General features: G+C 38.2%; 1 protein-coding gene across 1 annotated transcript in view; it reads right to left on the bottom strand.

The window, feature by feature from the left end:
* TSBP1 (testis expressed basic protein 1) overlaps window positions 1-12,897 on the bottom strand; it is a 55,433-nt gene that overhangs the window by 24,741 nt on the left and 17,795 nt on the right. Inside the window, exons 14-22 of the mRNA XM_061146253.1 lie at window positions 12,102-12,122; window positions 11,502-11,522; window positions 9,593-9,613; window positions 5,987-6,010; window positions 5,326-5,349; window positions 4,991-5,014; window positions 4,510-4,530; window positions 3,542-3,562; window positions 745-765 (exon numbers count right to left, since the gene is read on the bottom strand). Of these exons, the coding sequence (XP_061002236.1) occupies window positions 745-765; window positions 3,542-3,562; window positions 4,510-4,530; window positions 4,991-5,014; window positions 5,326-5,349; window positions 5,987-6,010; window positions 9,593-9,613; window positions 11,502-11,522; window positions 12,102-12,122 (198 nt within the window). The remainder of the gene's footprint in view (window positions 1-744; window positions 766-3,541; window positions 3,563-4,509; window positions 4,531-4,990; window positions 5,015-5,325; window positions 5,350-5,986; window positions 6,011-9,592; window positions 9,614-11,501; window positions 11,523-12,101; window positions 12,123-12,897) is intronic.

The following is a 12,897-nucleotide window of genomic DNA, read 5'->3' as shown; positions in this document are numbered from 1 at the left end:
GAAGATGCTATTTTTTCCTTTTGATTTTTCTCTGCTAATTCAAACTTTCTGGTAAGATTTTTATGTCACACTTTATTGTCTCCTTATTATCATTCCTTGTTTTCTCATCACTTCTTTGGAATGATAGTATTGATTTATCATGATCATTACTGTAATTCTTATTTGCTAATTACTGTTTTGTAGGTTAATTTTAGAGAAGTTCTCTTTTTCTCAGTCACATAGATATCTTAGGGCTGGTGACTCCCCATTTGAACGGGATGAAAGCAGTACTTGCTTTTAGATTCAGGTAAATAAACCTGAATTTGAATCTCAATCTCTTCTGCTCATAATTGTGGGGTCATGAGCAAGTTACCTATTCTTACTACTTCCTTCTTCTTATAGGAATAACAATATTTATCTGATATAATGTATATGCATATATAAAGCTAAATACAGTGCCTGGTACCTTGCAAGTACGTAACAACTAGTATTTGTTATTATAGTACCCCATAGTGTACCAATTAGTTTCAATTATAGCCTCCAAATAAAAGTTTATAGTTCAAAATGAAGCAAGCTACTGAAAATATGAATAGGGAAACAAGAAGCTAGAAGGAGAGAAATACTAGAAAAAAATAAACCATAGAGTCAGAAATATAAATCTTAAGACTTGGTGAACAGTCACACTAGAAACAAGGCACAAAAGGGCCTCTAGATACCATGAAACATCAGTGATAATAACAGAGTTGAGAGAAACATGGGACCTACCTTTAGATTTTTCAGGTCTTGCTTTAATAAAAAAAGCAAATGATCAAGTTAGTGTGATTGTCTAATGAAACAGAAACACATTTTCACTGATATTATGATGAGCATCATAGACTGAACAGTAGTGGAAAGAAAAAAAGAGCTTCTGCAAGGACCACTTTCCCTTGGAAATGTTATGGAAGAAATGGTCCATAGCTAGTGATGGAGCTCACTCTTTCTTTTCCTGTCTAGGTCTCTGATTTTATTTAATTATCTATTGCTTCAATTTCAGTAACTTTTTAAAAAAAACTTTTTTTCAATTTCAGTAACTTTTTTCATTTCAAAGATTTCAACTTTGTTCTTTTTTTACATCTGCTTATTCTTTTTTCCAAATTGCATTAAAATATATATAACTTCTTGTTTTATCTTTTTTTAAAACATGGATAGTCTATCTTTTATTCCCCACGAGGGAAGTCACAACCTATCAGAGCTCCCATCTTTGCTGCTCTTATGATGTTATTTTAGCTCTACCATATGCTATATGCCATATCAACTGCTTTACCGTTCTAACTTTTCTCTCTCTCCTTAACCTCTTCAATTAGACTTTTGTTTCCCCTCTATCCTATTAAGATTGCTAATAACCCTCATTTTATAAAATTCAATGACCAATTCTCAGTCCAAATTTTTATTTCTTAAAAGTTTTAGGTGCAGTTGTTTATATACCCTTTTCACCTTGAAATACTCTCTTGAGTTCTATAACCTGCTCTCCTGGTTTTCCTTCTTCCTCCACGCACACTCCTTCTTTCTATATTTTGCTAGATTTTTTTCTTCTTCCCAACCTCTAAATCTGACATCCCTGGGCACAATTCTTAGCATTCTTATCTTTTATAGGCACCATTGGTGATCAAATTTAGTCCAGTGGTTTTAAATGCTATCTTTACACTAAATTTGTCAAGTTTATTCTCCACCTGCTCTCTCCCTAAAGCAAGGGGAAGAGGATGTGAAATGGGACTGTCTCTATTACCCCCACATTGACTACTGAGATAAAAATCTAAGGAAAAAGAGCCTGTAACCTCTCATATTTCCCTCCTCATACAACTTAGGTGAGACAAACCCATAGGAAGGATTGCATGACTCAGGCATAGTGGGAAGGGATTCCTAGAGCTGTGCAGTGCAGAGATGCTGCTCTAAGGTTTTTTTTGGGAGGGGGGATCAAGATGGGGAATACATGTAACTCCATGGCTGATTCATGTCAATGTATGACAAAACCCACTACAATATTGTAAAGTAATTAGCCTCCAACTAATAAAAATAAATGAAAAAAAAAAACCACCAAATAATGGCCAAATTAGTTCTTCTGTCCCACATATCATCCTTCTTCCAAGCCTCCATAAGCACACAAGTTTAAGAGGAAGGAGATTTAAAGCATTCTTCAGGGTTGTGGGTAGTTGACCAAGAAACGATGTGGGATAGGAAGGTATGGTGATTTCCTTCCTGAAAGCAAATGAGAAGGACTTCGAGAGATTTGCTTACAAATACTGGGGCGGGGATTGTCTGTGAGAAAAGGTGTGTGACAAACCATTCCCTAGTTGAATGTCTGCTTGGTGGATTTGCTGATTTGTTTTGTGCATTTTGAGCATAGGGAAAAGAAAATTGAAGAGAGGGAGCAGAGTACAGTGAGGAGGATATCTTGGAGCAGCAGGCATCTTCTTCCTTTTTCTAGTGACAAGAGTACTTGAGCTTCTTGAAGGTCAGGTGGGCATTGTGGAAGATATCCAGGCTTGAGCTTTGGTACTGGTACTTCACTCAAGTTGGTGGCCTACTTGATGAGGGTACCTCATCAATGACAGGCTATGAGATATACTGTCAGGGGGACAGAACTAAGAGGTTTTGAAATAGTCCAGACTGAGTCAGTACTTCCACATCAAGGATAGTGCAGTGGAGCCTTAGAAATAGACAAGTTCTTGTAGATTCCTTCCAAGAACTAAAACATGTATTCTACAAGTTGCTGTTTTTGTTCAGTTACTAAGTCGTGTCCAACTCTTTGCGACCCCATGGACTGCAGCATGGCAACTCTTTGCGTCGGGTGACCACAATTTTACCATTTGTGGGAAAATTGGGTAGAGTTAAGTAGCAGCTGTGTTCTTTAGACTGTATATGGCCTTCTAATTCTCCATAATTCCTAGGGGATGCACTTTACCTCATTCAGTTATATTACCTTTCTGGGCTCTGTTGGCATCTAAATTTTTAACCTGGACAGGCACTTTGGGTTTTAATATTAATGTGATTTTATTTCAATCTGAGAAACCCTAGGGGATATTGGGCTTGCATAAAAATCACTTATAGGTATGATAACCAAATTCAAATTATGGAACACTAGAACAGTGAAAAATATGGCTTCATGAATTCTATATTAAATATCACCATGGTTTGGTTAGTTGCTAAGTCGTGTCTGGCTCTTGCTACCCCATGAACTGTAGCCTGCCAGGCGCCTTTGTCCATGGGATTTTCCAGGCAAGAATACTGGAGTGGATTGCCATTTCCTTCTCCAAAATATCACCATGGTCAGTGCTTTATCTGGTTTAAATATTAAGTCACTGTTGGTATTTGTAATCTGGGAAGATAAGAGCTGAAATAATAGGAACTCCTATAGTTATGTATCAAAAAGGTCATTTTGCATTCCTAATCTTAAGGCCTTTGAGTAAAATGGAAGCAACTGAATATGAGAAACATGAGTCTCAACCTTTTGGCTAGTTAAAATAGAAACATCTAAGCTGAGAAAAAGTCTCACATTAGACAGATTGATAAGTAAAAAACTTACTTGAGGTTCTCTGTGAAATCACTAAAAAATAAACAAAAAGAAATCCATGTAATTTTTCTTAAATACAAAAACATTATATTATCTAATATATTCTGTCTGTGTCTGTGAGGGGAGAACTTGGGTGGGAATAAGAAGAAAGCATTGCAAATGGCCTTAGAAAGCAGTTGCAGTGCGAACTTAGGTACGAGATTAAGCAGTGATGATTTAATGATGAAGTCAAGGCAGGGTTTTATCAAAAGTCTTCTTCATATACTGGATCTGAACAACTTTGGGTATAGTGTCAGGCAAAGATAACTGGATATTTCTGTTTTGGATAGCAATGTATTCTTTGAGGGAACACTCAAAATTCTGTCTCCATTTAAACATCATTTTGGACTTCTTTCTCTCAAAAAAATCTGCCTACCTCTGTAATTTCATAATATTCAGTTTTTTTGTTGACAAATGCTACCTTACTCCTTTTTGTTCTGGCTGTACCACATGGCATGCAGGATAGTTCCCCAACCAGGGACTGAACCCCTGCTCCCTGCACTGGGAGCACAGAGTCTTAACCACTAGATTGCCAGGGAAGTCCCTAATCAGTATTTTCTTAAATTATGTATAATGTAGGGGAAAGTGTTAGTCACTCAGTCGGTCATGTCTGACTCTTTGTAACCCCATGGACAGTAGCTCACCAGGCTCCTCTCTCCATGGGATTCTCCAGGCTAGAATACTGGAGTGGGTTGCCATTTCCTTCTCCAGGGGATCTTCCTGACCCAGGGATCAGGTTCTCTCACATTGCAGGCAGACTCTTTATTGACTGAGCCACCAGGGAAGCCCTTAATAATAATGCCCATAAAATAATGTAGGGGAAGCTGAGTAGTAAGAAAATAAGAGAGCAATGAGAAAATCAAATCACTATAACAGAAAAAAGTCCCTCAGACTTTGAAGACCAAACAGAACCAAAGTAGAAAAAGAGATGTTACACTTACTTATGGGTGCCAGGGGCAGACCTAAAAAACAAGTTAGATATCAGTGGATATTTGTTTGAAAAAAACAACTTTCTTTTTAAGGAATTATATTTGTGTCAGGGAGAAGCTTATTTGTCCCATAGCTCTTTGCTGAAATTATGGTTCTATGACTATGTATTCTTGGGCCAGATTGCGGCCTCAGTTTCTTAGTCTTTACAGAGAGGTCAGTGGAGTTACTCTAAGAATTAAATAGTGTAAAGTATTAATAATTAAAGCACTTATATAGTTCTGATCACATAGGAGATGCAAGGTAAATACATGTTTGCAATTAAGTAAATATAAGTTGATTTCTCAGAGAAAGAAGTTGGATGAGCAGAAGGCAGAGGGAATTGAGAGCTATGAGTCTCAGGTTTCTACACAGAGTTAGAAATGAGGAGGACAGGGTCTGGTCCCTAGGCCTTGTAGAGAACAAGGAAATAGTGGAAAAACAGATGAAACTTACCCCTGAGCATTGAAGGTGGACAAGCTGAAAGACAGAAAAATATCATCACAACTCTTTTCTCTCCCACTGTATTTCTGTCTGCTTTTTTAAAGAGAGTTCCTTCTTGATAGGTCCTTATAATAATAGGAAAAAATGTTACCTTTGGTCTTTATTTGCTTTTAACATAAGTCAGCAGGGTTTGGACTTTTCAAAAAATCATTTATAACAATGGAATTTTGACCATGAGAGGGTAAGCAGTTAGTTAAAGCAGCCTGTACCCTATGCCCAGAAATTCCAGCATAACTGGGGAAAGGAGAAATAGGACCCCTCAGTGGAAGAAACATGGAGTGACTTACTGAGGGCTTGTGGAGCTGGTCCATCTAGAAAACACAACAGAGAAAATTTTTATCTCTCCCCTCACTTTTTCCCCATTCAATATGTTTTTCATTTTGTGAAGTCCCTTGTAGCATATCATTTTTAACTGCTGGGAAGCTTTCCTCTCTGCTCTTTATTTTTGACGTGAATCAGTGGAGTTTGTTTTTTTTCCCACAAAGTTATTAAAAAGCTGATAGACTTATTGAAAATATGAATGTGAGACATGAAGGAAACAGTTACTTCTAATCTTTGAAATACCTATATGGTCAGGGAAGTTTCCTCAAGTATCTTGGAATTCAAATTTGGAAAAACAGACTAAGTAGGGCAGGAGGTTCCAAATGAAAACTGTCTTAGAAACTTCTTATCCCCTCCTTTCTCTCCCGTCATTTTTTCATTGTCTGTAGGTAGTCTCATGTTGGTCTTTATAACTAAGCAAAACTTTTTTCTCCCCTCTTCATTTTTACATAAATTAGTAGTGTCAGACCTTTCCTGGTCAAAATAACCCAGGGGCATTTTGATAGCCAGGTTGCAAGAGACCAAGATATACCTCAAGCCCTTTGTATTCCAGTATGGCCAGGTAAAGAATTTTGGACCCCATTAGAAATCAGTTAAACTCTGGGGCAAACAATCAAACAGACTTACTGACTGCATGAGGAGCTGATCCCGCTGAAAACAAGCAGAGATATTTTTTTATTACTCATTTCTTGTCTACTCTTCGGTTCATTTTTTCTGTCAGAGACAGAAAAAGTTTTTCTGATCAGACATTTGAACTTTCCAGAAAAATTATAATCAGCTGATGGAATACTGGTTAATGGAGAAGCAAAAGGGAAAATAGGAGTTTCAAATTCCTATACCAGAACTCAAGTTCCAATAGACATTACTGGACCTTGATAAGTGCACAGCAGAGAAATAAACAATTTATTAACTGCTGATATGAATGACCTAGCTGGAAAATAGAAATATTATCTGTATCTTTTTCTCTCACTCATTTTTCTCTTCTGCATGGAAAGTCCCTAACAATCTTTAGAACCATGGAGAAATTTTTTTTTCTGCTCTTTACTTTTATATGACTCAGTGAACATTCTGGAAACTTATTAATAACAGTGGAATTCTGAATAATGGTAAAATAAAAGGTCAAGGAAGTGGGAGCTTTAAGTTATTGCAATCCCAATAAGGATGGATAAATTTTGGTTCAGGTAGATCTGTTAGATACTGCTGGAGACAACTGAGTTCCTTTGGAAAGTGAGATATTCAAACTTACAGGATGATCTCGAAGCTGAAAAGCAAAGAGAGAAATCAGTGTGAAAAGGCTGATGAAATAAGAACTAGTATTCCTCTTACTATTCTGAGAGAGAGTATCCGAAATATCTGTGGAGATAGAATCAAATCCTTGTAGGTGTTGTAGCACACTGTGGTGGGGAATACAATTGCCATCATACCTTGTAGGTTGAATTGTAGGATTCTGCCTTCTTAGTCTGGGAGGCTGCGGGAAAGGGAGATGACATATCTCTTCCCTTTTTGCAGTGGCTGATCAACTGCTTAAAATCTTACAGTGGTGTTGGTAATTTAAACTGTATCGCCTTTACTATTTTTCTCCGTTTTTCTGCAGCCTTCTCAAGGTCTCCTTCACTTGTATAAATATACTCCCTCCCTTGCTGACAAGTCACAGTAAACTTCAGATAATTTCCTCTATGATGGGGAATACATGTAAATCTGTGGCTGATTCATGTCAATGTATGACAAAAACCACTACAATATTGTAAAGTAATTAGCCTCCAACTAATAAAAATAAATGGGGAAAAATATAATATAATATATATATATATACACTTTATATATGCATATATTTGTATATAATGTATGTGTATATTTGTATATAATGTATATGTGTATATAATGTATATGTGTATATGTGTATATAATGTGTGTATGTGTTAGAAATGCAAAAAAGCAAAATGGCTGTCTGAGGAGGCCTTACAAATAGCTGTGAAGAGAAGCGAAAAGCAAAGGAGAAAAGGAAAGATATTCCCATTTGAATGCAGAGTTCCAAAGAATAGCAAGGAGAGATAAGAAAGCCTTCCTCAGCGATCAATGCAAAGAAATAGAGGAAACAACAGAATGGGAAAGACTAGAGATCTCTTCAAGAAAATTAGAGATACCAAGGGAACATTTATGCAACAATGGGCTCAATAAAGGACAGAAATGGTATGGACCTAACAGAAGCAGAAGATATTAAGAAGAGGTGGCAAGAATACACAGAAGAACTGTACAAAAAAGATCTTCACGACCCAGACGATCACGATGGTGTGATCACTCACCTAGAGCCAGACATCCTGGAATGTGAAGTCAAGTGGGCCTTAGAAAGCATCACTATGAAGAAAACTAGTGGAGGTTGTAGAATTCCAGTTGAGCTATTTCAAATCCTGAAAGATGGTGCTGTGAATGTGCTGCACTCAGTATGCCAACAAATTTGGAAAACTCAGCAGTGGCCACAGGACTGGAAAAGGTCAGTGTTCATTCCAATCCGAAAGAAAGGAAATGCCAAAGAATGCTCAAACTACCGTGCAATTGCACTCATCTCACACGCTAGTAAAGTAATGCCCCAAATTCTCCAAGCCAGGCTTCAGCAATATGTGAACCGTGAATTTCCAGATGTTCAAGCTGGTTTTAGAAAAGGCAGAGGAACCAGAGATCAAATTGCCAACATTTGCTGGATCATTGAAAAAACAAGAGAGTTCCAGAGAAACATCTATTTCTGCTTTATTGACTATGCCAAAGCCTTTGACTGTGTGGATCACAATAAACTGTGGAAAACTCTGAAAGAGATGGGAATACCAGACCACCTGACCTGCCTCTTGAGAAATCTGTATGCAGGCCAGGAAGCAACAGTTAGAACTGGACATGGAACAACAGACTGGTTCCAAATAGGAAAGGGAGTACGTCAAGGCTGTATATTGTCACCCTGCTTATTTAACTTATATGCAGAGTACATCATGAGAAATGCTGGGCTGGCTAAAGCACAAGCTGGAATCAAGATTGCTGGAAGAAATATCAATAACCTCAGATATGCAGATGACACCACCCTTATGGCAGAAAGTGAAGAGGAACTAAAAAGCCTCTTGATGAAAGTGAAAGAGGAGAGTGAAAAAATTGGCTTAAAGCTCAACATTCAGAAAACTAAGATCATGGCATTCAGTCCTGTCACTTCATGGGAAATAGATGGGGAAACAGTGTCAGACTTTATTTTTTTGGGCTCCAAAATCAGTGCAGATGTCTGATTGCAGCCATGAAATTAAAAGACGCTTACTCCTTGGAAGGAAAGTTATGACCAACCTAGATAGCATATTAAAAAGCAGAGAGACATTACTTTGCCAACAAAGGTCCGTATAGTCAAGGCTATGGTTTTTCCCGTGGTCATGTATGGATGTGAGAGTTGGACTATAAGGAAAGCTGAGTGCAAAAGAATTGTGCTTTTGAACTGTGGTGTTGGAGAAGACTCTTGAGAGTCCCTTGGACTGCAAGGAGATCCAACCAGTCCATCCTAAAGGAGATCAGTCCTGGGTGTTCATTGGAGGGACTGATGTTGAAGCTGAAACTCCAATACTTTGGCCACCTCATGTGAAGAGTTGACTCATTGGAAAAGACCCTGATGCTGGGAGGGATTGAGAGCAGGGGGGGAAGGGGACGACAGAGGATGAGATGGCTGAATGGCATCACTGACTCGATGGATGTGAGTTTGGGTAAACTCCAGGAGTTGGTGATGGACAGGGAGGCCTGGTGTGCTGCAATTCATGGGGTTGCGAGGAGTCAGATATGACTGGGCGACTGAACTGAACTGAACTGATGTGTTAGTTGCTCAGTTGTTTCTGACTCTTTGTGATCCCATGGACTGTAGCCTGCCAGGATTCTCTGTCCATGGAATTCTCCAGGTAAGAATACTGGAGTGGGTTACGATCCCCTGCTCTAGGGGATATTCCCTACTGGGATTGAACCTGAGTCTTCTGCATTGCAGGTGGATTCTTTACTGTCTGAGCCACCAGAGAAGCCCATAATATATGTTACATATACGTGTATATTACATTATATATTTTGGGTTATTAAGTGGGATTGTAGTCCCCTCAATTCATTTATTCTTGGGGTGAGGTGCAGCTAGATAGTGGAAAGAGCAAGGGACTGGGAAATGTAAATTTCTATACCCAGACCTGGGAGGAAGCTGAAAGCAACTATAAGAACAGGCATGGAACTTACAGGTCATTTCTGAAGTTTCAGCTGGTGGAAAAATGGAAGGAAAAAAAAGGAGAAATTAGTTTGTTGAATCAAGAGAACTCAGTTCTCACATTATGGGCTTAAAAAGAGTAACTGCAGAGAGGATGCAGGGAGCTCTGAAACCTGCCTGTTAGCTGAGGGTCTGGGCTTAAGCACCCACCCCTGTTCTTTGTATTCTCAGGTCTGTATCTCCTGCCTGGGGCAGAAAAGTGGCCATCCTTTCCATCCCTTTTGGGTCTTGTAAATAGAAGAAACACTTCCAGATGTTGATAAACTTAAACTTGTGCTTCTGCACTTCTGTGTACTTTTGCCATTCTTATCTTCACTAGTCTTTTTCTTTCCTAATGTTTTAATTGATTTGAAAAGTCTTCTTCCAAATGCTTCTCTTTCCTAGTCCCATTTGAAGCACTTGTTTTAGTTAATTAAAAAATTAATCAATGTGTTTTGTGCATTCTCCAAATCATGGGTAATCTTGGGGAAAGCTTAGGAAGGAATGAATGTAGCAATATAATTCATTTAAACATTGCTATGTATTTAAAAGTGTTTATACATAGGGAGAGGGATTAAGCAGGGAGAAAAAGAAGGGAAAGGGAATTTATGTACCTATATAGGTTCTCTGGCACACGTGACCATTAGGGGACTTGGACCAATGGAGCCCTTCCTTTAGCCACAGTGGGATCCTCTGAGGTGAACTGATTTAGGATTTTTCCCCCTTATAAGAATTATGAGAACTTTCAAGACTGTAAGTCTTGGTGATAATAAAAAGTACTGAGAAAGGCAGCCTTGATTTAGGGGAACAGTCAGTAAATGATGGCTGGTATTCATCCACAACAAGAAGCATTTAGGGCAGGTAACATCCATTTCAGCAGTCATAGTATGATTGTGTGGGAGATCGCCTGTAGTCACCACATTTTGAGTTCCTTTTTCCAAGACATCCTGGAGGACTGTAAACTCCACAGCACCAGAGGTCAACCACATCTTTGTCTCTCTTATTCATGACTTTATCCCCGGGGCGCATCAGTTTCTGATACGTGGTAGAAGCTCAGCTAGTTGAAGTAATGTCTGAGTACACCCGACTTGCTTTCTGATAATTTTTTCCTATTTGGCTTAAACTATGTGATGCTATTACTTAATTTCCATACTAAAATTTTTCTATCACATGGGATTGGTTTTGACACTCCAGATTTTGACATCAGCTTTGCTCTTTCTAGCTGCAGTACACACTTAACCTTCCACTTTCTTCTACTTGTGGTTTGTAGGTACCTGATGAATCTGTCAGTTCCTGTAATTGCAGCCCAACTACTGTCATATCCTGTTCCCTGAGCTCGTGTGTGTGTGTGTGTGTGTGTGTGTGTGTTGAGGGTTGTTTGGGGTGATTGGGCAGAATGGGACTTGAGAAAGAAAAAGGTCTTGGGGGAAAAGATGAGGGATCCCAGGGTAGACTAGATCCTGAGCAATATTCCTAGAAACTAGAAGGAATCTGGTAAGGCCTCTTTCTGTTTACATTTGATTGTCTTTTCCCTCTTTTACATTTATTTTCAAATATTGCCTGCCTTTTCTCATTGTCTTTACATTGTCTCCATTATCTTTGAGTAGGCCCTTATAAACTACAAAGCACTTCAGAACTGGAAAGTCATCCTTATTATTCTTCTTCTGTCACATCAGAAAATTTTATATTGTTTTAGAAGCCATTACTGATCATTATTGAGGGAATTTTCTTATTCCTTCTCTATAAAAAATAGCCCTGGAAAATTCTAGGCAGGTAGAAACTGGGAAGCATGAAAACATGTCTAAAACCACTGTCTTTCTGGCAATAGATACATTTAAGACAGAAAACAGGCCCTTTAGACATTGCAGAACACCAGAGGAAAGAAATAGGTAAGGGACTTACCACTGGGTCCAGTATATTGTACTAAAAACAGAAATAAACATAAATTATTGTACTTGTTAAACATGAAAAACACATGTGTACCATTGATGTTTTCCAAAGGAGAGCAATGAAAATGGTTTCCCTGGAATAACCAAATCCCAGTTTTCAAGATCAAATATTGTTTACTGCACTGCTGCTGGACTATAGCCTTTCCATAAGAATCGCATCTTCCTCTAGGAGATTTGTAACCTTGTTTTAGTTGGCAAGATAACCACTTCATTGTTGCCTTTCCAAGTGTTTAAGGTAAAATCTTAATTATATTCTCTTCTCTCCATTTGCCTCATTTTTTTTTCTTCACATCATTTTTTATCCTTCTCTGGGCCATCTTTCTATTGTCTTCTTCATCATTTTTTACATCATCCTCCCCCAGATTCTCTCTGTTGCATCTTTTCTTTGGAATGGTTCTCTAATAATTATTGACAAACCACTATTATCACTATTATAATTATCACTGTTATTAATTTGAGTAATATGTAAGAATGGAACATATGTACCTTATTAATGTACATATGCATCTTATTAATATATATGTATATATACACATACTTATGGGCAACTTACCAATAGGTCCTGGAGTTTGCACTAAAAAGAAATCCAAAATGACAAATGAGTATGGGTGTTCGGATGAAGAATACTTCTTTTAATGAATTTTATTTAGGGATGAGACTTGGAGGGGTAGAGTATGGGAGAGGAAGTTGTATCAGTAATGAGAACATCCAGGAGCTTGGTTAACTATAGAACAAAAGGGATGTTCAAATATACTGCAATATTTCAACCTGAGGCAAGTGTTTCCTAGGATCCTTGTCAACCAAGGAGACAGCAAAGAAATGTGAAAGTTTATACTTTTCTTTCCTGTCAGTAACAGAAGATATTGCTTTTTCAAGGGACCACCCTGTACTAAAGTATTTCTGACCAGCTAATATGTTCTAGGAGTAGGTGTTAGGGTAGGAAGATAGAAGTCCTGTCTTCTCACAGCTTCCAGCTTACTGGGAACTGATAAAGGGTCAAAGACTGCCTCGATTAGTTTTAGTGTCTGTGGACAAAGTGTCAACAAAGTCTTCAGTTTTAATGATAATTTAGCCTTCAGTTGATTTTCTAGCTCTGATCCTTTGGTGACCTGATAAAGATTGTAAATCTGCCATGTTACTTGGCAACATTGGTTTTACACAAGGATGATCCTTGAACAGTGAACTGCATCTGAACTGGGAGAACTATAAATACCTATTAGAAAGCCATGGCTTTGGGCTTCCTTGAGTGTAGTGCCCATGTGTTTAGGGATTTTCTTATGGGATCTCTTTAGACATCTGCACAGACCATTGTCAAGATTACTGTAGCAGAAGAGGAATGGGTATAATAT

This window comes from Dama dama, chromosome 7, assembly GCF_033118175.1.
Source record: "Dama dama isolate Ldn47 chromosome 7, ASM3311817v1, whole genome shotgun sequence".
Taxonomy (NCBI): Eukaryota; Metazoa; Chordata; class Mammalia; order Artiodactyla; family Cervidae; genus Dama; species Dama dama.
The sequence above is the reverse complement of the archived record's forward strand: the minus strand, read 5'-3'. Positions and strand labels throughout refer to the sequence as shown.